The sequence below is a fragment of the Pezoporus flaviventris genome, unplaced genomic scaffold, assembly GCF_033815535.1.
Source record: "Pezoporus flaviventris isolate CSIRO_AGI_PZ_B2104156 unplaced genomic scaffold, CSIRO_AGI_Pfla_v1 ptg000006l, whole genome shotgun sequence".
NCBI classification, from domain to species: domain Eukaryota; kingdom Metazoa; phylum Chordata; class Aves; order Psittaciformes; family Psittacidae; genus Pezoporus; species Pezoporus flaviventris.
In genome coordinates this window covers 9,986,506-10,011,146 of record NW_026892554.1, presented here as the reverse complement: position 1 = coordinate 10,011,146, position 24,641 = coordinate 9,986,506, and the positions used below count along the sequence as shown (strand labels likewise).

Below are 24,641 nucleotides of genomic sequence, written 5' to 3'. Positions count from 1 at the left end.
ATTTTCAGTTTTCTCTTTCATCTGTATTACTATATTTTATACCCTGACCTTTTGCTCTTCCTTTGCCTTTCTGAACCTACATATGAACTATTCTAAGCATGCTACAAAGTATTTAACATCCTTCAGTATTGTCTTTCACAATAGCACTGGCATACTAAGATTTAGTTTAGAAGTTTGTTGAAGCACAGGAGCATTTCTGTTCACTGTTTATTCAGATGCTTTCTATCCTGGCTGCTTGTGTCAAAACACAGGATTCTTTTTCATATTTCTGTTTTGCTTCTTTTCTTTGGAAGAACACAGGCAAGTAACATATTCAGGTTCTGCCCCAGAGTAGTTATAAACCAGGCACCTGTTTCTGAAAATAATCCACCCCTTCCCATATCCAAATTCATAGATAGCTCATCATGGACAATTTATTAAATGCATAAAGTACCCATTTCCTCTGTAACGTTTTTATATTGAATTTCTGCTGATTGTTCATTTTATTATATATTGGTCAATATTCTCCCTGCTGTCTGAGGAGCTCGTGTACAACCTAGTCATTACCATGCTTGTATCATTTTTTGTATTTATGCTTGCAGATTTCTTAAATGTGAAGGGTCCCAATCCTTCCATTGCACAGTTTGCATTATCACTTGTTACATGAATGCAGCCTATGTTAAAATCACCTAATACAATTATTCCTGACTATGCCCTAAAAGCCTGCAGATGTTTTCCCAATCTGCCTGTAATATTTATAGCTGATCCCTTTGCTCTGTAAACAGTGAGCAACCTGAGGTAAATTAACCCTAACAAACGCCTTAATTGTGAAAATCCTCAGACCTCTTTGGCTTGCTGAGATGGTGTGTGAGCGGAGGAAGGCTGTTACCATATATCATTTTCTTGTCTTTGTTGCAGCTTTACTTGCAAATACACATGTATTCTCTGAAAAATGTTTCATTGGATACTGTTTTTTCCTATTAGTTACTGGCTAAAATTTTGAATACCTTAAATTTATAATGTTTGATGTTTTAACTCCGTATGTGTTTGAGGCCTGATTTCCAAAGCTGTGCCTTGCCCATAATCTGAAATTCTGTGCTTGCTTCAGCCCCAAATTATGATAGTATGGATTTTCTTAATTGTTTCAGCATATCATTGCTTGATATTCATATTCATATTCAGAACAGTTGAAACAAACATAATCTTGGAAGAAAGTCCACAGAGAGTGAATGCATCCAGCTGAACACCCCACCTTTGCTGGCAGGGGAGCTGTAAAGCTTTTCCCACATCCAAGTCTCTTGCAGTTAGTGCTCCTGTTTTATTTCTGTGGCATTTGTCTTATTAAAAAATAAGCAATAATATACACAAAACAGTCCTCTGAAATATGCTGCTGTGCTGATTATCTTTTTTCTTACATTCCATGTTGGACACAATAGTGCCTTGTGTTTGCACAGTTGTGTAATTTTTGTTATATGCAATGAGAGTTCGTTTTCATAGTGACTGTGTGCAATAGCTGAATATGTGTGCTTATTATTATCATGTTGGGCTTTAATGGGCTGGTCTTACAAGTACTCTGCTTGCTCACTACCCTCCTCCTACCAAATTCTTGCAGGATCTGTAACCTACAAATATACAACAGCTTTAATAAAAATAGCAGTTTCTCACACAGAATATCACCACGTGCAGCTTAATTTTTCCTTTGAGAATTAATTGATGAGTGAATAAACAGATTCTTAATATTTAGAAAATGGGATTACACTATGAAATAGAAATGTGTTTGTGAGATCTGGGGAGAAATTACACTTGCAGTAGTTCTAACAATTTACCTCCATGTGCTAGTAGTAACTTTATGTGAATAAGAGCAGGAGAAGCAGTGGAGAGCAATAAATTCTTTAAAAGTCTGCCTGAGAGAAATATAGACTCTCTCAACTACTGGTATGGTCCCCATCATTGCACCATCGGAATGTTTCAGAATCTTTAGGAGATTTATTCTTGCAACATCCCTGTGAGGTGGGGAATTGCAGTTATATCCCTTCCACAGACTGAAATCAAAAAGCACAGGAAGTTTTCAAAGGTCAAAAAGAAAGTCTGGTGTGGAGCTGGGAATTAGGGGAGTTTTCAAGTTAAAGCCACTGTGTTGAGATCAGTATTATTGTATCCCTTGAAATGTTGTCTGCTTTCTGACTTGCACAGTGGCCCAGGCAGGTTCTGGTTTTGAAATGCTGTTGGTTTCATTCATTCTCAGTGCTCACTGATAATTAAATGAGAAGAAAGACTTGTTTAGAGTAAGTTATTTACAATATTTTTCTTTTTGTTATTTTGTGGGTGTCATTGATGAACACAGAGCTAATGTTAAAAAGCATTAACTGAAAACATTTTAATCTAAATCCTATCCTAAATTATAGTATAGTTTTCCCCCATAGCTCCTATGTAGTAAAGAATCACCTGTTCTGAGATAGTCTGATTTCACATGTATGTTAATTTTATTTTTACAACTAAGTTTTTTGTTAACAATAACATTAAATCATTTCACTTAAGCTGCTTATTTATTTTTAAAATGAATTCTTTGCTGGGTTACATAGGATGAATATTTCCTTCAGCTGTAGGAATAAAATAACTTCCTGCTGCCAATGTAGAATTCTGTGATAAATCTTCACCCTTTAGTAAGGAGATGCCATTCAGTGCAACATGTCTCTCAACCCAATGTATCATAAGCTGTCCTCCACAATGCCGTCCTCTTAAGAGGATGCAGGATGTAGGGAAGTGGGAAACCAAGGGAAAGGGTCAGGCGTGGGAGGTGGGACTGCTTTGCTGTCTTTTCTATAGACACATGAAACCTTGAGATTACGTTTCCCTGTGTTTGGCAGTGGATGTGTGTGATTTGTGCAGTGTGTGTCTTGTGTGTGTGTTAACCCAGACTGGAAGACCCAACCCTGCCTCTTACGTGCGGACTCCATCCTCACCTCTCCAAGGGGATTGTGTGTCAGTTTTGGCATAGCACAGACGCAGTGGATCTTGGCAGCTAAGACTGCCCCTTCCCCTTCCAAGCATTTTTATATAGGAAGAGGAGTGTGCTGGCCAATTTCAGAATTCTAGCACTGCTTTTAACTGTGAATTTCCAGAGTGCTTTCTGTCCATTTGTCAGTTTGGAGTTCAGTTAAATATTCATCCATGATGAATGAGCTGCACTTCTCAGGGATGTGTGGCTATTAGAGGCATTTAGGCTGACTTGAGAAAACTTGAATCTGAAGATGAGCTTTTTACCACATTGCTCAGTGTTTGGTACTCCCTGAAAATATCTTCTACGAAATGGTGAAGGGTAAGACAGGTGAGACCAAATATTTGTCTCCCTTTCAGAAGGAAGATGCTTTTAATCAGTGTCGTCTACAATTCTTTGTCTTCCCATTCTCACTCCCATGCTTCTTGGAGGGTGATTGATATGAAAAAGGAAGACCCGGAAAAATGTTTTCATTACAGTTTGGAGAGTTTTCAGTTGACAGTTTTTCAAAAATGTTGCTTTTGGAATTTTTGGCAGTGTTTAAGTTAGGGTGTTTTTATAATAATCATTGGAAAGTTTTATAGATCAGGTCTCATATTCGGAAATAAAAAAAAATAAATCAGAAGGTGAGAACTGAATCATCCAAGTTTTTTAAAACCTGGTTAGCAACTGTATATGTCATTGACTGGATGTAAATGGCAAATAGGTGATCTACACAAATACCAGTTAAATTTTGAATGGCTGACACACTAGATTGAGCACTGCCCACAAGTGCTTGTCTGTGAAGCTGAAGGCTGAGTGCCCTTTAAACATTTAACTTGGGTTATTTCGTTGCATTAATCCGTTCTCAGACATAATTAAACAGGTGATGAAAAACAAATTGTAAATAACATAGTTGTCCCTTGTGTTGGAAAGAATAATGCTCAATGGTATTCATTCACATAAGTAGAGGGAAACCGATTTGTGTATTTCCTATGCTTGAGCAGCTTAATACATGAGTTGTTGTGGTTCATCATTAACAATGTAGAAAAGACAGTGTGCTTTAAAATCTTAAATGGCAAGATATGCTTTGATAGAATGAGGCCAGCTCATAAAATTGAAAAGATAACATAATAAATATAATTTCAGAAACCTGAGCATGTCTACTACAGCTTTGCCCTCCTTCTGACTGTGGTGTTGATCTTGGCAGGCAGTAGGCTGTGATCGACAACTTGGGAGCAATGCCAAGGAAGACAACTGTGGAGTCTGTGCAGGAGATGGTTCTACATGCAGGCTTGTGAGGGGACAAGCTAAGGCACATGTCTCACCAGAAAAAAGTAGGTTGCAAACTGATCCTATTATAATGTATCCTTGACTGTGTTTTCTGCTTGTATATGAACGTACATATTGCAAGGTGACCTTTTAACTATATACTTGTTTGCAGTTTTCAAAGCTACTTATTCTAAAGTCTGTGCTAGATTAGTCTGTTGAAATTCCATGAGGGATACTACACATTAGAGTATAGCTAGGAAAGAATCTGAGATATGCAATTTTTTAATAGAGCTACTCAATTCATTCTATCAGGAATAACCATCAAGATGCACATCTTATTTTAGAGGGTATCCTTGTGTTGCAATATATGTGATACTGCAGCAATGTTTTTAAATGATGGAAACATCTTATAGATGGCTTTATGGAAATTGTGGCCCATGATTGAAAGTACATGGTTTTCAACTTAACTTTCTTTTTTTTAATTGTCTAAAGACAGTTGGACTTAAGAGGGAAGTTAACTACTTGTATGCTACGTAAAGCTCAAGGTGAAAGGGAGTCATACTCTCTTCTCTCTTTTGTGTGTTTGGCTTAAATTTTGCCACTCTTTCTCAAAATAACTAGCATCTTACTTTGAGTAACTTAAGGTGTCAGTAGTACTAAAAATATAAGAGAGGAGGGGTATCAGAATTAGATACTTTCCTGGAGTCCTAAGAGTGGCAATATCCAGGCAGGGTTTGTCATATAGAGGCTTGCCTCTGACACTTTACCCTCCCGGATGATGTTCCCTGTAGTCTCCCAGCATGTGTCCCATGTGTTTATCATGTGAGATAGTTGCCTCACATCAATTTTTTTCTGTTTCTGAACTCACGGTATGTATTTATCCTATGGATATGGAGCCTTTGGTGTTTGTCACCTTTCTCCAGAGCCACAAGATGCATGATGAGCTGGTGCTCTTAGAGTCGGTACTTAAAGATCGAATGCAAGCCACTATTTGGGTTTCTTAATGAATGAAGCACCTGCCTTTGACAGATGCACATATTTTAGTACTGTTGTAGTTCAGCCAGCAAAGAATGTAGTTCAGCAATTTATAAACTATTTTATCCTGAACACTGAGCAAATGTCTTGAAAGTTTACAATGAGAAGAAAACGAGTTTTCATGGAAGGCCACTTTTTATTCACTTTTTCACTCAGACTTTCTGGTCAGCACAGAGTAAGCACTTGTAAAGCAATAAAGTACCTCTTCCCCTTTCTCATCTGGTGGTCAGCTGGAACAGAAAGGAATTTCATTGTCTGTTCCAGTTTTACAACAACAGAGGTCCTCCTAGAGGATAATTCTTGAGGACACCCTAGCTATTTCTAAGGCAGCCCAAACTAAACTTGTTGGATTAGCAAACCTGGTTGGATAGCTCATGATAAGTGAAGTAAAAAGATTCACATTTTATTGCTGCTTAGTATGTAAGTATGGTAAAGACAAAGTGGTAACAGGGATCTGGTTTTGAAACTGTCATTGTGCAACAAGATATTAATTTCACCTGTGATACTCTGGCACAGTTAAGAGCTGACTACAGCTGACATCACTTGACGGAAGATCTCCCATTGCCTTTACCAAGTTATGAAGAATGCCCATGGCTGATTGTTTTCTCTGCCATAATTGGGTGTCTCTTTAAGAGTTCTTTAAAATTAAAGATGACGAAAGACTATTCTGGGGAAAGGTGTGTGTTATGTCAAGATTTGTTTTTACCTTGCATTGCAGAAGGGTATATTATATGAATGAATTCCATTCACATAAACAAAACAGTAAATACACTACTAAAATCAGAACTTTTATCTGTTTTCTTGGTATTGTGATAGTGCCAAAATCATTACTGGGTCAAGTTGTTCAACACTGTGGAAGCAGTTCCGTATAGTCATCCTCTGTGTGAATGAAATGTGGAAATAAAGACGTGCTTTCTTTGTGCTAATGTATCAGTGAAGAGAGACACAATATCTTCCAAGTAGTTATTTGGAAGCTTTTAGAACTAGTGTTGAGAAGTAAAATATCAACACAAGACAGACATGTATTTGAGAGGGAGCTTATAAGGTTGTGAGCAGGATGTAAATTTTATTTTGCAATGAAGCAAATTAAAGAATTGGAAGGAAAGCAAGCGCCAAAGATTTTATTATGAAAAAAAAAAGGAGACATAAGGGGAATTAAAAGTGCCTTGTTATCTTGGTCCTTAATTTAAGAAAAGAAATTTAGGCATCGATAGCAAATGATCTCTCATAAAGGACTCACTTCAGTTTATTATCTTTTTATATGTTTTTACAGTAAATGAATACCTTTTTGATTGAAAAGCTAAACAGCACTGAAAGAAAGATTACTGTTTTGCAAATATGAAATGAACTGTCATTTCAAAAGTTCTTTATTTTTTCCACTAACACTTAATTGCCTTTGAAAGACAAAGTAAGTTAGATTTCTGCCAGCAAGCCAAATTCTAACATTCTGGTAAAATGATTAAAGGTTTGACTAATGATATTCAAACAAAAAGTGTAATAGGTTGTAAAATGTACCATCCCACTGGGAAATGAGATATCACGGGCCTGATGTTTCTCGTACTTATAAGCATGGAACTCCCATTAACTCTACTGCACTTCGTGCACATGGAAAAATTGTAGGATTGGGCCCTGATGTCTGCTTTCTGCACCATTATTGGCAAGAAATGGTAGGAAAGTGTTCTGGTTCTGATACCAAGGAAGAAGAAAAGATGCTGGTTCTGAAATTAACAGGGAGTGAAGTTTAAGGTACAGACTTGTCCTAATCTGGTCTTACTTGATTCTTAAACTTTGTTTGATGCTTGCAGGTTTTACCTTTGTTAACTTTTGCTAAAAGCTTCATACAAAAGATTTCAGTGTTCATAGCTTTCTAACTGCTTGAATTTCTTCTTGCTGTGCATTTTATTTCCTATGGCACTTGGATATTGTACCACTGGTCACTTACTGTTACATGTTTGTACGTCATCATCCCCAAGCACACTTACCTAAAAACCTGATTTCAGTTTGGTCATTTATCTAAACAGAGGCTTTCTGCAAGGCTACCTATTCAGTATCATCAGCTGGCTCAGTTTTGTGACAACTTGCTACCTCGCAGCTTTTTCCCCTTTTGAAATCAATATACATGGAGCTAGTAACCCCCATTGTCAGGGTTACCTGATACTTCACTTTATGTGAATGACTGTTTGCCAAAATTCAACAGTTGGGTCAGCAACTTTCCATGTCAGGTGCTGAATGTTTTGGAGAAAATTCAGCCAAAACAACTCTGCATATTCCAAAGACACAGGAGAGAAAAACATGTTGTTTCCCACTGTCAAAACATTCCTGAAACCTTTTCTCTAATGTCTTAACATCCCCCATTGTTGGACTTGATCACAGATCAGGGATTTGAAATTTGGCAGGCAATGGTCTTCTGGTCATGGACAAGTCATTTGCCAATATCTGTGAACATCAACGCATATTTTACTACAATCCCTTCAAAAAAAAACCAACCCCCAAAACAAACCCCTTCTCCTTAAGGCTCTGTAGAGGCTTCTTGGATGTTAACAGCTGGCATTTCTGAAAACTTGTCCTTTTAAGTGTGTTTAGCTTTTTACAGATCCTAGCTGCAAACAAATCATATGTGTGCTGTCTTCACAGAATAAATTAACATGTTGCTCTTCCAGAGCTAAGCTTTTAAAAAGCATCCTTGATGTTGCCCTTGCTTTCTATTTGCTTCAGTGTAGAATGAGTACCATGGGATAAAGTCTATGATGCCTCCTGCCTCACTTTCAGGCATTACAGAAAAGATTTTGTGAAGATTTCCTGACTCTCCTGAGTTTCAGACTTATGAGTGGGGAAGGCAGATCACATGAGAAGAGGGAAAGACAAGACTAGCTGAAGAGAAAAAACTGACAGTTCATAGAGTGAAGACAGATTTGAGAAGATGTGAGGAGGACCTAGGACTGGCTGTACACTTACGTTGGGTCAAGAAAAATAGGAAGAGCGGAAGACTGAGATTAGATAAGGAATCTAGAGTGGGAGATGGAGTGAGAAACACTTGGAGAGGAAGGAGAAAAATTGACGGTATGTAGAGCCAGGAGAGGGAATTGGGACTGATTTGGCAGGAAAACTGTGTGTGGGGAGGGATAGAATGCCAATACTTTAGCATTTCAGTTTGGAGTATGTTTTTTTGAAGCAAATTTCATCATGGTCCTAACATGCTGCTCATGGAGCTCACATCGTAGAGTGGTCTTCAGGAACATAAACTGGATCTTTGTTGGATGAAGCTAAACTGGAAGGTGTGCCCCAGAAAAGCACCTAATGTTCTCCAGCAGCTACTGAATATGTAGTCCATGGGATCAGACTAGAGTTGCTCCAAGGTGAAGCACCTGCAGTGTTTATAGTGTGAATGCTGGTTCTTCAGCACCAGCTATTTCAGTTTACAGATTGTTTAGTTTGGTTGCTTTACTTGGAAATGTTATCGGTAGCGTGAAATCTTCATCATGACTTTCCTGATCTCTCTTGTCTGTCTTGGTGATATTACTGTGTAAGAACATTGTCTATTTCATTGTTTACGTCACACTGCACTTCCTCGAGATGCATTTACTTGAAAGGCTGCTTACTGTGTGTCTTTGAACATTTTCTCCTGTGCGAACAAATTTTAGAAGACGTGTCCGGAAATAGAAGAAGTATGTAACCAAACTGAGTTGTGCTCACACTGTCTCAAGCAGGTTACCGCACCTTAGAAACACCCAGCAGTGCAAAGAAATGGCACTCTCAGATGAAGAGACAGCTTTGCGTGGTAAAATCAGTGGACAAGAAGGATGAACGTCCAGAGGAGTGGGAGAGTGTGAGACTGAAGAGGGAAGGACTCAAGAAGAGAAAGGATGTGCTAATACAGATTTTTGCAATGTGGCTTTTAGGGACAAAGTAGCCCACACTGATCTGCTTCAGGTGTCTCTTAAAGATTGCATATATTGCTTTGCTCAGATTCTTCTTATAAGGCAGGTCAGCACATACCCCACACAAATGGCTTCTGAAATTGTGCCTAATGTTAGAGTGGATGGTGGAAGCCACCCCAGTAAGACTGCAAGCAATTTGAGCTTTTTTTGTTTCCCCTGTGCTGATAGTTGTTCCTGGACTATTGTTCTCTGTGTTTTGAGAGCACATAGGTCTTCAGTCAGAATCAGAGGACCAGCAGATAAGTGCTGAGCAAATACATGGAAAGAAACAGTTTTTATAGGCCTGAAATAAACCCTCTGCCCTGCTGTAAGAGGAGAGAGGGAAAAATCCCAACTGGCCCATATGTGAAACAGTAAATGGGTCCACCATGGCCCACATGGAAAAATAAATAAAACCTGCTGAATTGGATTGAACTCAGGAATGTGGCTCTTTTATTTTGATCCTGGGGATTAGCTCCCAGTCTTACCATAGCAGGGAGTCTGATCTTGCTCTCGTTGAAATCCAAAATCTAAATCCACATTAACACCATAGAAACAGGATCAAACCTTGCCATCTAGAGTAAAAGCAATCCAGGAGCTTAATCTGCAAGTGCTTTGTGTAGTGTCTGCACACTTGTTTGCTGAGAGAGTCCCTATGTAAGAGCAGGAAGCCCATTTCAAGCAGGTGCTGGAGAAAGATGACCCACATGCCCTCAGGAGTCCGTACAGTGAAAGCAGTGTTAGAATAAAGAGACAGTATCTCACCTGTTTCTTGGTTTTTAAGGTGAGATTTATGACTCTCAAAACGTATTTTATGGTCTAGTGTTTCTGCATATTCCAGATGATTTGGGGATTATTTGTTTTCAGCTTTAGACAAAGGTTGCACTTAACTTCCAAAGATACATAAATAGTATGAGGCGGAGGAAGATAATTGGAAATTCTAAGTATAGGTTTCAGAACAGCAATTTACCCTTTCATTTTCATAAGAGTTCACTGCTTTTGACAGTGTAGATCCTACTGATTTAATGGGAAATGTACAACATAACCATTTTTGAATGGGTTTACAGGACCTTGTGCTCCTTTAAGAATATGAATTATGTGCTTCAACTGAGAACCAGCGACCTCTGGAATATAAGGTTTTGGAGCCAGACCTGGACAATTGTAACTACTGTTTCATAGGAATTTAAAGCTGTCCTTGGGAGAAGGTGGAGTCCCTGAGATCATTCTGCCCATTTTCTTCCAATTCTCCATCTCAGTTCAGAATTCCAAAAATCTCACTTTCATTTTTTCCTATAATTAACTTCATCTCATGGAAGGATAGAGCAAGGTCATAATTATCTCAGTCAGGTTACAAGAATCTTTTGTCTGCTTTTAGACTTCTTGACAGGTCTGCGGGGGTGCAGAGGTTGAACCTTGCTGTGGTGGTGAGCTTAGTCATCTCCTCTAATGCAAATAAAATACTTTCTGGTAATATTGTCTCTGCCGCAGAGAAACACCAAATTTAGCACCCCCGTGAGACTTTTGGACCATATCAGAGAGTGCTTCGGTGAGGGTGGAATGTCTGTAGTATTATTAAAGGAATGTGAAGCATCCTGAAAAGGGATCAACAAGGCCTGCTGAGGCGAGCGGGGCTTGCTGTAAGGAGGTGGAGGAAGCAAAGCAGAACGACCCTGGTTGTTCTCAAGAGGAGCAGTCCTACACATCTCTGCACATCTGCAAATCCCAGCCTCATCCGCTCAGCACGGAGTGCCCTTGGTTCCACTTCAAAACAGCAGTTGCTTTATTCAGAGCTGGTCACAAACAGACTCTTATTTGAGGTTTTGTGCTGTAACTGCTGGTTGGTTGTCAAGACTGGATACAATTCCTGACCAAGTAGGGACAGATGGGCCCCTCAAACCTGCTTTCTCTCAAATACTGTACAGCACATGAATTCAGTAGTTATTTCCTTACTTTAAAGATACACACATCCACTACCTTCTGGCTATCTTTAGCAATTCGGCTGATGAAAAACCAAGATGCAAAAAGATATTAAGTGGTTCAGTAGTTAATGTTTTTTCCAGGGCTCCATAGCTGTGTTATTGTTCTTACTGTAGTATTTTTCACTCTGGTGGAATACCCAAGTATGAAATTAATAAAGATCATATTTTATTACATCCAAAATAAATTGTTATATTTAAATGTCTTTCCTAGAAATTGGCGATATAAAAACTGTAACATAAGAAGGTGTTTATTTCAGAAAAAATAATTGCAGCATTTGCTTGAAGTATCCTGAACATTTGGCAGGATTTCATACTTATGCTAAGGAGATGTAAACCAGAAGCTGATAATTTAGCATCTACTATAAAAGGGTCTGGTTTAAAGTGGAAAGAAACATTCTTCAACTAATTTTTAGTTAAAACTAAACTCAAGTATTCTTCCTTTAAATATTGTGTGAGTAGTTCTGGAGCCAATGCATCACTGACCTTCAACTCGCATTACTTTTTGAATATGCAGAACTAAAGTTCTTCTACACCAGCCCCTATGTGTGTTAATGCTGTCACTGAACAGGACACCCTCTGTGGGGTGTACCTGCAATGGGCCCGTGTTTACAGGTCTTGCCTCAAAGAAGATTTGCAGCTAGAAATGGAGACAGCAAGTTGGCACTTCATTGTTTGGACACTTCTCTTGTTCTTTTGTAGGTACTACTTTTGTGCACTGTGCATACCTTTTTCTGAGAGCACTGCTCTTGCTGGCATGAAAGACTCTGGTCTATTGATTCATGTGTTAACTCAGTTAGCTTGGGCAAATCACAGATTTCCTACAGTTGAAATGGAAAGTAATAACTTTTTGCCTTTGTAAAATACACTGAAGTAAGTGTGTTGAACGTTTATATATGAAGAGACCATTCAGGCAGCCAAAAGCTGTTTTGTATTGACATGTCCTATTCAGCACTGGTTTGTTTTATAGTTCATTTTAAATTGAGGCTCTTACTGGAAGGAATGATCTTATATTGTAAGTTAGATGCAGACACTCTGTTATACCATACACGTTATAGCTAAAATATATTTGCTCTTAAGTGGTCTGTAATTGGTTAAGGGTTAGTGTTAAGTAGATGATTTATTTCCTGTAAGTCCTGCCACTTATTAAAGTTGTGACCTGCAGCAGGAAATGAGGTGTGGGCAAAATGAAACTGAACAGCTGCAGATTTTTGTAAGGGGGAAGTACTACTTAGCAGATTCCTTATGTCAATTCAGTGATTAGGAAATAAAACTAGAACAACAGAGTGTAAATATGTTCCTAATACACTACTGACATTTCAGTTGTTTTTGTTAATAGCAAATAATTTTTGAATAGCAAGAAAGATTTACAAGTCCATTCGTAGCTCTTAATAGTTGTATGGCATAGCAAACAGACTCAATATACTGTACTTAATAAAATAACATGATTATTTTTAATAGAAAAATTGTGAAACCTGTTAAATATTTTCTTAGACACATTTGACAGTTTTCCATCAAGTTATGTGATGTGCAAATTCCCTGCTGCAAGATAACTTCTGAAACAGTTCTTTAATTTTCCTAGGGGAAGAAACTGTGATTGCTGTACCACATGGGAGTCGCAGTGTGAGAATTACCCTGAAAGGACCAGCACACCTTGGTATGACTGAGCTGTTTTATGTATTTATTCATAGACAGAAGGTAAAAACAGAACCTTGTATTTGAACTCATGCAAACTTTGGGAGCACATAGTGACCTTGATTCCTCTTCCCATCTTTAATATCCATCCTGTAGATAGTCCTAGAGAACACTGGAAGTCCACTTAGTAAAAAGCAATTGCGCACTTACTGGTGGTTTCTAAATTTATGTAAACCAAGTAATTCTTAACATGTCTACAAGACATCTAGAATACAGTACACTCTTAAACTACATGCAAACAATTACATGAAAATTACTTTCAAAGGCTGTGTGTGGTATTGATAGCACTTGTGTAACCCAGCGCCAGATTTCGGTTGAAGAGATAGCATAAATAGTCCAGTTGAAGTCACACTTGGTCAGTGAGCAGTGTTCCAGGAAAAGCAGTCTAGGTAAAAATGAGGTAAGATATTTTTTAAATGAAATAAACCGCACAAGTCCTGTTTCCATGTAATGGTTTTGGTCATTACATACAATCTGTGAAAGACAGTGCTCTTCTCTCAGACATTCATTTCCTAATATTTTTTACAAGGCTGATAGTAGTATCTGTAGTAATTTCTTTACCTATAGGCCTACTTTACATAAGGACCTAATCTTTTCAATGATAAGTGGTACTGCCATAGCAAGCAATGAAATACACCATTCCTTAACATTTTGAGCAATTTTTTACCAGTAGAAGTGGAAGACTTAGTCTGAATCATAGAAATAAAAAGGACTTCTACTGCTCAGAGGTATGTAAATAGAAGACAGAAATACATTTTATTGGAAAATTGCTTATCTATTTGTTTGCTTTGAATGTACACTTGTTTTCTTTCAAAGAAGATTTTGAAGACTTTCATTTTAGAGAAGCTCCGGAAGGACAGTAATTTATGGCATTGATATCGACAAAGCTGAACTTATCTTGAAATAAATAATATTCATGTAAAACTATTGCAAGGGGTGTATGAATGAGTGATCCTGACCAGTTCAGCTCAGGACTCTTGGTCTTTCTTAAGTAGTTCTGCAGAAAGAAGTTGTTGATTTAGCTTTGTATAAGGAAAAAGAACTAGATTCAGTGGCTCCTGGGGGATTTCTGGAAAGCTCCTGAGGAATGCAGCAGCAGCTCTGTAGCTAAGTACAGAGTGCTCCTGGCTTCCTACCCAGGGTGGTTCCGTCAAGAAGCTGTGGCTTGGCATTACCTTTGTTAGCTAGTTCTCTTGCTGGATGAGAATTGTGAAATGTTCCTTTAACCACTTCCCCCAGCACATCTGTTTGCAAAGCTGGGAGGATTTAGACATTTGTTACCTAAAATTTAAAACTAAAAACGCAGAGGTGAAAAACAAGTGAGAGCTGTTGTGGGGAGGGAGGTGGAAAGAGTTTCTGGCTTCATAGAAGATGGATCTTCAAGAACTGATGTTCTAGAGGATGTGCCTCAGGAAAATTTGCTTGTCTGCCTTTCTGACTGTATGTATGTTTGTGGATGTTTGTCACTTAACAGAAAATATCAAGTGATCTTTTTTCTGAAGCTTCATTGAGTTCTGTGTGGGTGTGCTGGCATAATTAAAGGCAGAATTTAAAAAATAGTCATCTCTAATTACAGGCTCCATTTGTCAGAGACTTTCTTCCTGGCTTGGAAGGAGCTGAATTTAACAGGTGGAGCACGCACTACTTATTGTAGAATTTTATACTGCCTCCTGTTGCCAGTATATATTTGCTCTTCAAGTAAAGTCAGCAGCTCAAACACTCGAAGAGCACGATGGAGTGCCTGGCACTTTTCCCTTTATCTTGTATTCTTTTGTGCTTCATCCTGGGCTTTATGGTCTGCACTTGTTCCAGGAAAACACAGCTGCTGGATTAATCAAAAATGGAAATGTGGTTGGAGATGTAGCACATAACAGATTTGAAACAAATAAATGCTCTGAACATTGTTTTACAATCAGCAGCTTAGTGTTTTAGGAAAGACTACATTTGTTTGTAGCCGGTAAGAGTAAGTATTTTGTTTGTGTATACTGGCACCTTAAGAGAAGCAACAGATTTATCAGAGAGCAAAGGCATTACTCTGGGTTTTTTTTTACGCACAGATCCCTCTTGTACCACTTTCTGCTTGGGTTTTGTGAGTGATTTGCTGGGAAATAACCAAGTAATGAGTACAAAAATGGTTATGAATAAAATGTTTCATTGTGTTGGTTTTCGTTTTGATTTGGACTATATTACGGCTTTTCTAGCAGTTGTTTTAAGAGCATTAGAATCAAAAGAAAGACTGAAAGTTCCCTGAAATTAATCCTCCAGCAGAAGAAACAGGAAAACCAGAAGCTAATATTTTTACAAGTGGCTAATGCTAGATAACTGAGTTCATGAACTTAGGGAGGTTAGCTTCACTAAAAGGAACTGAAACTTTTTTCCCTTCTTGTCAATATCTGAGCTGCTTGCAGTGGTTTGTATTACTGACAGTGTTTAGTTATTCATCTGTGCACTGCTTTGTCTTTTGAGGAAGACAGTGTTGCTTGCATTTAGAAAAGATGTATTTTGAGTCCCTGTAATGTTCTATCTACAAATGAATCACATAGGAAAGAGCGAGCTTCTGGTTAGCAACATGATTTGCTCCTTCTTGCCCTGGGAGCAGCAGCTATTGCCCTGGGAATTCTTCCATGCACCTCTCTACACAGTGAGGTATCTTGCAGTGGGTTCCCCATGCCATGCTACCCTACTCCTGCCTGCCACTAAGAGTATGGAAGGCTTTTGTGCTGGGTCTTCCATCCCCAACTGGGCAAGGCATTTCCATGGGGAAAATATTCTGTATCAAGGTGATGGAAATAACACAAAAGCAGAGAGCTATAGGTCTTTGGCACCAGTGATTATCTTGCTAGGCACAGAAACAGGTGAGCACTTGAGAGAATTCCCTCTCCTTATGACTCTGCATATCTGGAGTCCTAAAGACCCCACAAGGAAACTTAGGGGGAGAAGCTTACTTCTGAAGTCAAACTTCCAACCTCTCAAGGTTACAGGGCCCTGCAGAACAAATAAACATTTGGTCAGTCCTTTTCTAAACCTACCCTATAAGCCAGTTGGTGAAACCCTTGTTCCCAGTTACTGCTCTGATATTAATGAAGTAGTTTTTGTAGGGAGAACTATTCCCGAATAGGAATTCTTCTGTTATGCATGTGTTACACTAGATGCTTGGTTTCACTCTGTTTTAGAAGCCTGTGATGAGAAACACTAGATACTACTCAGCAGGAATACATTGCCTGAGAGGTTATCTGTTGTGCTGTGGAATAGCTCTTCATCTCCCTGTGTGACACACTTCTGGAAAAAGCTGAGCAGCTGCTCTAAGCTTCACTGACATGACCTCCAGAGATACAGTCCATCCCTCTAGAGCTGGACCTTGCAAATAAACACATGCTTTGGATTAACATTTAGCGTAACACTAACGTAAATGTGTATGAGCTCTCACTGAGTTATCTTGTGGTTGGTTGCTGAACAGTATTCCTGGTTTGTGCTTAGAAACACATAAAAATTATATTTTAATGAAGAAACATAGCATAAAGACTGCAAAGTAATGCATCTCAGGTCACCAGATTAACATCTTTAAATTCTTGCAACAGCTGGATGTCTTGCTTTGCAATTTTAAATGCTAGTTTCAAAGGGTTCCTCTACCCCAGAGGATCCTACTGACTTTATGTGGAGTTGGAAGTACTTGAGATTTGTGGATTTGACTCTTATTCAACAAAATGACAGAATAACAGGCACCATGCATTAATACTTACTGTTAAGCAGTGTAAGTTTGGGGTCAAGACTTGAGGAAGCTTTATCCAAGAATGCTGAGTTCAGATATTTAAGAAGTTATTTTGTAATGCAGTCAGGAAAGAAAACGTCTATAAGTGACAAACAAAAATATGTAGTAATTGTCTAAATACTGTTGTTTTTTTCTGGCATTTGTTTACCTCAGTTTGTTCCTAATGGAAATGCATTGGACAATGGGGTTCCCAGAGACTTATTTTTTGTCTTTGACAAAGAACATTTGATTCACCACGAGATTCTTACCTTATGATTACCTTAAAGTCATTTTTCTAGAACCATCGTTGCTTAAACTTCCTTCCAGCCATGTATGTGACCTTTGTTATGCCTTTGAACATAGTGGAACCAAATGCTTAGAAACTTGGAATAATACTGGTACCTTTTAAAGGAAATTGATTTCTTCTAGAATTTCTTCACTCTGCTGGGGATGCTCCAGAATGCATTTTTATTTAAAAAACCTTAAGGAAGAAAACAGTAATGATGGATTGCGGCATTCAGAATATGTTTTCAGTGCAGGTAAACCTAGATGCTCTTAACCTAAATTGTCTAGCCTGAATTAGGTAACTCTGTTTAAAGTACCAAAAAAGGGAAGACAGTTGGAGAAAGAAGGTATTTATAGCTCACCAAAAGGTTCCTTTTAGCTAGCCTTGAGCTCATCTGAGATTCATGCTTGCCTCATGCAGTCCTCTGATTGTAACCAGACCAGTGTATTTCAACTCATGCATCTTGCTGTGCCTATGTGCAGCATTATGCAGAGCCAAAAATTCTACCTTTGTTATGAAAATCTTCCTTTAGCTTTGTGCACTCATAGCTCAGTCAGTTTGCTGGAAGTGACTCAATCCTAAAAATGCTTCATCTGTCTTCTGGAGGTTGTGGGCTGTTAGTTTAATGTGTTTCCAAGGAGTGCAGAGTAGCTCAAAAGGGTTTTTATCACCACCTGTTCTGAGAAAGGGACATCCCTCCAGCAGCACTGCAGCTACCCACGTCCTGGCCGTGCTTTTGCCTCACAGGAGAAATATTCAAAGTTGAGTTAATGACATCTGGAATGGGTAAAGTGATACAGGTACTGAGGTGAGTGCTTGGTGACTTTGACACCATTCAGGCTTCTCTGGAGACTGCTGAAGTTGCTAGACTTTTGAGTTGCATGGACGTTTAAGTTATTTTTCTGTGTATTGGTTCTATCTGGTTTGAGTTTCTTGCAGCTCGTCCTGCTGAATCTATTGCTTTATAAATATATAGAGCACTTGGTGTAGGAAAACCTGTCTCAGAAGAGTTTCTGGTATGAAAGAATAGTGTGTTCAGGCAGATATTCCTGTGCTGACATGTCCTGCAATTATATAATAGCCCATAATCTGAAGCAGTGAATACTCTTTACAGGTATTCTGCATGTTTTTTTAATGCACACATATAGCTGTTACTTGTAAGACAAAGATGGAATTATTATTTTCTGATTTCCTTGAAAAATAAAAAATATCCTGTTCAAGTTTATTAATTGCATGTTTCTTCTTTAGTTATAGAGTCGAAGACACTGCAAGGAGACAAGGGAGAGCACAGTTTTGATGATCCTGGAACATTTATCATAGAAAATACAACTGTTGAATTTCAGAAGAGTACAGACAGGGAAATCATAAAGATCCAGGGACCTCTTGGAGCAGATTTCATTATCAAGGTGGGATGCATGTATGTACAAATCTACAAAGTATGTTGCAAAGTATGTGCAACAGAGTAGGTGGCTCCATCAGCTTGTAGCAGTACAACAAAATCTTTCAGCTAGGAAATAAGAAATCCTAATTACAGTCCAGAGGTAATTTATACTAAGTATATCCAAACAAATTAAAATGTTACAAGGTTAATGTCTTTTCTGTGGTGGAAACTACAACAGTGGTAAAAATGACCAGGAGTTTTGTTTTAATTACTGGGAGATTATCCCTGTGATCCTGTGCTGTGGGTTAGTGTTAATCCAATTGAAGACTGCCACCTACTGAATCTGAGAATCTCCTCATGCAGCACCCTAGAATCAATTTTAGCTAATCCAGCTACTGACCATTTCTAATCTAAGGTTCTCTTCTACCCAGACCACACACCAATGGCTTGCATCATACACACAGATATTTGTATCTAGAAAAAAATCAAGATTTGACTGCCAAAGAAGATAGTCATACAGTTTTCCAATGGAAATGACAAGTGTTTCAGTATTGCCACACCACTTGGTTTTATCTGTCATGTTGTAGAAATAGACTTTCAGTAGTTTTCATTTTGCATCACCAAAATCACAGATGCAGTTAGACCTGCCTGAGTCTGAACCGGTGTGCTTAGATCAATTATAGACTTCCCTCTCCAGCAAATTCTAAAAGTTTTACTAAGAAAGATAAACCAGAAGAATACAGGTTAGATAATCAAAGTCACGTTCAAGATACTCTTGAACGATTTGTAAAGCAAAGCAGCATACCAATGTTTGACTGTTGGAAACTTTAATTGTCACTGTGGACTTTCTAGAGATTTTATGCCTGTTATCATAGAATCATAGAACAGTTATGCCTCTTATCATAGAATCATAGGGTTGGAAAGGACCTTAAGATCATCCAGTTCCAACCCCCCTGACATGGGCAGGGACACCTCACACTAAACCATGTCACCCAAGGCTCTGTCCAAACTGGCCTTGAACACCGCCAGGGATGGAGCATTCACAACCTCCCTGGGCAACCCATTCCAGTGCCTCACCACCCTTATAGTAAAGAACTTCTTCCTTATACTCAATCTAAACTTCCCCTGTTTAAATTTTGACCCATTACCCCTTGTCCTATCGCTACAGTCCCTAGTGAAAAGTCCCTCTCCAGCACCCTTGTTAGGCCCCCTTCAGATACTGGAAGGCTGCTATGAGGTCTCCACGCAGCCTTCTCTTCTCCAGCCTGAACAGCCCCAGCTTCCTCAGCCTGTCTTCATACGGGAGGTGCTCCAGTCCCCTCATCATCCTCGTGGCCCTCCTCTGGACTTGTTCCAAAAGTTCCATGTCCTTTTTATGTTGAGGACACCAGAACCGCACACAATACTCCAAGTGAGGTCTCACGAGAGCAGAGTAAAGGGACAGGATCACCTCCTTCAACCTGCTGGTCACGCTCCTCTTGATGCAGCCCAGGATACGGTTGGCTTTTTGGGCTGCAAGCTCACACTGAAGCCGGCTCATGTTCATTTTCTCATCCACCAACACCCCCAAGTCCTTCTCCACAGGGCTGCTCTGAATCTCTTTTCTATTACTCTTCTATTACTCATATATCATACTACTCTCTGCACTGCTATTATATATGAATTGTTTTGAGATTACATGAGCGGTACAGTATACACATGTGTTGTAATGGAAATTTCTTCAGGCCAGGTACTCTGGATCAAAAGATAGTGTGGTTCAGTTCTTCTTCTATCAACCCATCAGTCATCAGTGGAGACAAACAGAGTTCTTCCCTTGCACAGTGACATGTGGAGGAGGTAAGTAATGGCAGTTCTTCATGAGTGTTTAAATCTGAAGATCAAAAGTGGCAGATTGACAACCTTTGTTCTGCATTTTTATTGGTTAGGTTTTTGTGTTTCTTTGCACACCGATGGTTCTTCAGGAAAATAAATGAAATAGTAGCACCTAAATTGGTTGGTTGAGTTAGTATGTGCATAGGATTTCTTATACCTTATATTACCAGAAGTCATGTTATTCCATAAGGAATAATCATTTGAGTAAGAACTTTGAGTAGGTTGCCTGGAGAAGTTGTGGCTGCCCCATCCCTGGAAGTGTTCCGGAAGGGACTTTGAGCAACTTGATCTAGTGGAAGGTATTCCTGCCCATGGCAAGGTGGTTGGAACTTGATGATCTTTAAAGGTCCCTTCAAACCCAAGCTCATCTATGATTTTATGTTATGACATTCAAAATGGAAAATGCCAATTCATAAAGGATATTTTAGGAAAGTAAGCAAAGAAATACGGTGAGATTTTTAACGTAAGGATAATCAAGAAATGGAGGAAGAAGGTATTTCTGGCCACAGTGTAGACAGGAGGGGAGACAGTATAAGTAAATAGAACTTAAAGAATAACTACTATTAATACCTTTGACTTTCTGATCTTAAACACTTAGTCCTGACGGTGAGCAGCACATAGTGTGCCATGGCATCTACTGGTTTAAACACTACAGTTTATACAATGGTTAGATGAAGTGCAGCACAAATCTGCTGCTGCTCATACAGCCCAGCCCACTGCTTGTCATGTCTGGTTCTGCAAAAACCGTAACCTCATGGCAGGAGGAGTGCTTGACATTTTAGATAGCTGTTTCACTTCAGCTAGCATTACCCAGGTCACCTGGAAAACAGACTGGGGTACTGGTGATCCTGCTGTAGTGGGTTTTTTGGAGACTGCAAATATGGTTTAAATAGTTACTTGGGACATGAGTAAAAGATGTTTAAAGCACAAGTGGAGCCTGGGGATCCTTTGATGGACCACTTGCACCTCACTTTAATCTGAAATGCAGACAGTTATATGTGTGTAATATCTAGTCTCACAGGAAACTACTGTATCTTATAAGATACTTGGCCTCATTAAGTGTGATTCTTGCTGGAAGTGTGAGTGGCAATACATGTCCTCTGATGATTTCACTGCACTGTTTATGAATTTCTTCCTAACTCATCTGACAGGGGAAGAAGTGTAAAGCATCACAGTTATTTTTGAGGACTGCAGGTAAACACTGGATAACTCAAGGGACATATCTACCTTCAAGTTTATTGGCTTAAATCCAGTCTTATGCAGACTGGTGTTATGGTTTGAAAATTATAGCTACATGTCAATCTCTTTGAAATCAGCCAGGGTTTTTAGTGCCCTGCTTTGTAGCTGCATGTCTGTAATATGAAAATGACCTTTATAAGCAGGGCTTGACACTCTTGATGGCAGTCCTGAGGGAGGCCGGTAACTGAGGAAGCACAGAAACTGAGCTATTTGCTTGCCCATGAAATTAGTAAAGAAAGGCATATTACTGAGGCATGTGGGGAAGTTGTATTGCAGCTGCCTGGCTTTAACCTGTTATCTTAAAGCAGATTTAGTGTTCAGATTGTCTGTTTGGCATATTTTACTGGCAATAAAAGAAAAAGGTTATTCACAACAAAGACTTGGAACCAGTGCACCACCATTCCTCACTTGGATGCTTCTCCTACATTTAATTCTGTAATCTCCATGTGTTGGAAGGGGGAGTGTGATGGGCATTTCGGAAAGTACTGTCAGGCTTGAATGAGCAAGAATGTCTGAAAATTAAGTTTATCTTGTTTGCAAGTAGCGTATCTTCTGGGTCCTTTCAGTACTTACAAGAACTGGAACATACATGCTTTCAGCACTGGAACTGCTTAGTTCCTCTTCGTGGTTATCCTTCTCATGCATGATGACACTTTGAATCAGCCAAGAGACACACAAGCAAAGCCATTGATATATGATACTTAGCATTTTCAGTAGACACTGGGACTTGTGCTGTTAGTTTATTGACTCTGTTTGGATTTTAATTCTTGTGGTTTCAAGCTTTTTTTTTCTTTGCACATACCAGAACATCCTCCTCCTCTCCTCAGTTTAAGTCCAAGTCAGCTCTTTTGAATGAGTCTTTTTTCTTAGCCAAAAAAGCAACTTAGTGGTTTATAAAACTCAGATCTTTTCTTGTAACCAGCCTCCTCACAGACTTCTTTTTTTTGGTTTTGTTTTGTTTTTTTTTTTCACCAAGTAGTTACTTCAAGTTTTCTTTTGCTGGCTCTTCAACTAGGAATGTTCTTGAAACTATTTCTTGGTCTTCTTCAGTTTAACTTAGCAATGTTTTTGGATCTCATCTTCAATTCCTCTGGCTTTATTTTAAGTATTTATTTTTTTTTTAACATGCATGACTGTGTAATATAGCTCTCTAACATACGTGGTAAATCCTCCTTGGGGGAGGGCAGTTATAAATTATGGGACATGTAGTAGAACCATATGACTTTCTAGGGTTGCCTCTGTGACAGGTGAGCTGTTCCAGTACATGTATTCCTGCATCACATAAAAATATATATGCTTTTACTCTTAGAATATTATCAGAATAATGTGCCAAAGCCTCATCTAGTGTTAGGATAGGCTAACATAATAGTTATACTGAATTGATTTAAATGAAGATCTGGTCCTGCATGTTCCTGTGCAGCGTTTCCTTGTTTAAAAGTAAACCAAAGAGGAGTAGCAGAAGAAATTAATTGTGAATGGGCAGCACAATTTTTGGGAGGGGTGGGGAAGGAATAAGGCTGCTTTAATGTGTTGCTGTTGCCGATATTTAACTTTGCTCCTGCATTAGGTTATCAGCTTAATTCAGCTGAATGCATGGATATTCGTCTGAAGCGTGTTGTTCCTGACCACTATTGTCATTACCATCCAGAAAATAAGAAACCAAAGCCCAAGCTAAAAGAATGCAACATGGATCCCTGCCCTTCTAGGTTTGTATGGCAAATAAGTTTGTGTGTGGTATACTCAGTTACTAATGAACAAGAAATTGTATTTACTTAATTTAATCTCTTTTAATCTTTATGGCTACTTAATCTTTGGCTACACATCTATCTACACAATCTAATGGCTACACATTAAAGGCTGATGTTGGGCACCACTGCCTATAGATTTGTAGCATTTCAGTGTTGCAGAATAGGAGACTTTGCTTTATACAGAGATATAGTAAATGTCAATTTGTCTGTTCAAGGGCTAATTCTACTTTATCTTTTGCTGAGTGGTACAGCACTAGTACAAGGATTTTGTGAGGCTGTGTGAGAAGGACAGATTGTTTGCCTGCTTTGGATTTATTGATGCTGCCATTCAGGATTTCTCATTAGACAGACAGTAGCTCTAGTTCTGTCAGAGTACAAGTTTTGCACATGGTTTAACTTGTTTTATTCATCTGCCCACTGTAAAAGTTTCATTCTTCGTTTGTACTGTGGAATTGACAATTATTAAAGTTTGGGGGGGGTTTGTGTTTTTATACTAAGAATTTTTTAAAAAACCACATTCAAAGTAAATATACTTGTATGACAAATACCACAGAACGTTATTGCCAAATTACAAAGGCTATAGTATACATAAATTGTATCGAATTACAATACAGTATTTCAAACTAACTTTTGGATTGTCTGGTGAGGTTTCCTGGCTGTGCTAGAGAATCTTAAAATAACATCACAGTATCAGGTCCCAGAACCTCACATTAATATGCCAGCTGGCCGAGCTAGAGTTATAGGCAAGAAGAAAAGGAAACACTTTCAATGGATTTCATTTCCTATAGCTAAACTGTCCATTTCCTTTCATTCCTGTAGAACATAATCATTGATAGTGACCTCTAACAGTTATAGACATGCAGACTCTCAAGTATTTTTTTCCTGGAGAGTTGATCACTATATGGAGTGGTAAGATTTCAGTAATGCTTAATGGCAATGGTTGCCAAGTGTTGCAAAGCTGGAATGGCAAAATTAGGGAAGGAAAGGGTGTAATTACGTTTTCCTTTCAAATTTAGCTTATATAGACAGAAATAGGGAAGTACTACTGGATATAATACCATATCTCTTAGCATTGGTAGTAAGGGTTTATGCCTGCTCTATGCTGTGCAGTTCTAGAAGGCTTTTAATCACCATTCAGGACCTATCTAGGATTAATCCTGTGGTGCATTTATGTCACTGACACTCAAGTTCTTCAGTGTCTTTGTTACAGGTTTAAGTATGTAACTTTTCTTGAGAATAAATTAGCACAGTCCTAAAAATTTGCTGATAATACTTTTCTTTGTTGAAGGCTTGTTCATTTAATTAGTTTTATTTTTGATGGTATGAAGTGGAGAAACTGTATGGGGAGTAAATCTTTATCTGTGCAGAAGAGGTAAGGTTATACAAGTTATTGTTTGCCACAAGGGTGATGTGTAATGGATGTAAGATTCCCTCATTTTACATTGGGAATTGCTTACTTTAAGTATGATCATGTAAAAATATGTACTTGGGTAGTACAGTCTCATGTATGAGAAAA

General features: G+C 38.6%; 1 protein-coding gene across 6 annotated transcripts in view; it reads left to right on the top strand.

Annotated features, from left to right (window-relative positions):
- Nucleotides 1–24,641, top strand: part of ADAMTSL3 (ADAMTS like 3) — a 180,243-nt gene that overhangs the window by 102,208 nt on the left and 53,394 nt on the right. For all 6 annotated transcript variants that reach the window (XR_009742174.1, XM_061446830.1, XM_061446831.1 and 3 more), the window contains exons 7-11: nucleotides 4,167–4,293; nucleotides 12,739–12,813; nucleotides 18,134–18,291; nucleotides 19,991–20,102; nucleotides 22,945–23,083. Coding sequence is in view for 5 of the 6 variants with exons in the window: in XM_061446830.1 (XP_061302814.1) it covers nucleotides 4,167–4,293; nucleotides 12,739–12,813; nucleotides 18,134–18,291; nucleotides 19,991–20,102; nucleotides 22,945–23,083 (611 nt within the window). In the remaining variant the exon portion in view is untranslated. The remainder of the gene's footprint in view (nucleotides 1–4,166; nucleotides 4,294–12,738; nucleotides 12,814–18,133; nucleotides 18,292–19,990; nucleotides 20,103–22,944; nucleotides 23,084–24,641) is intronic.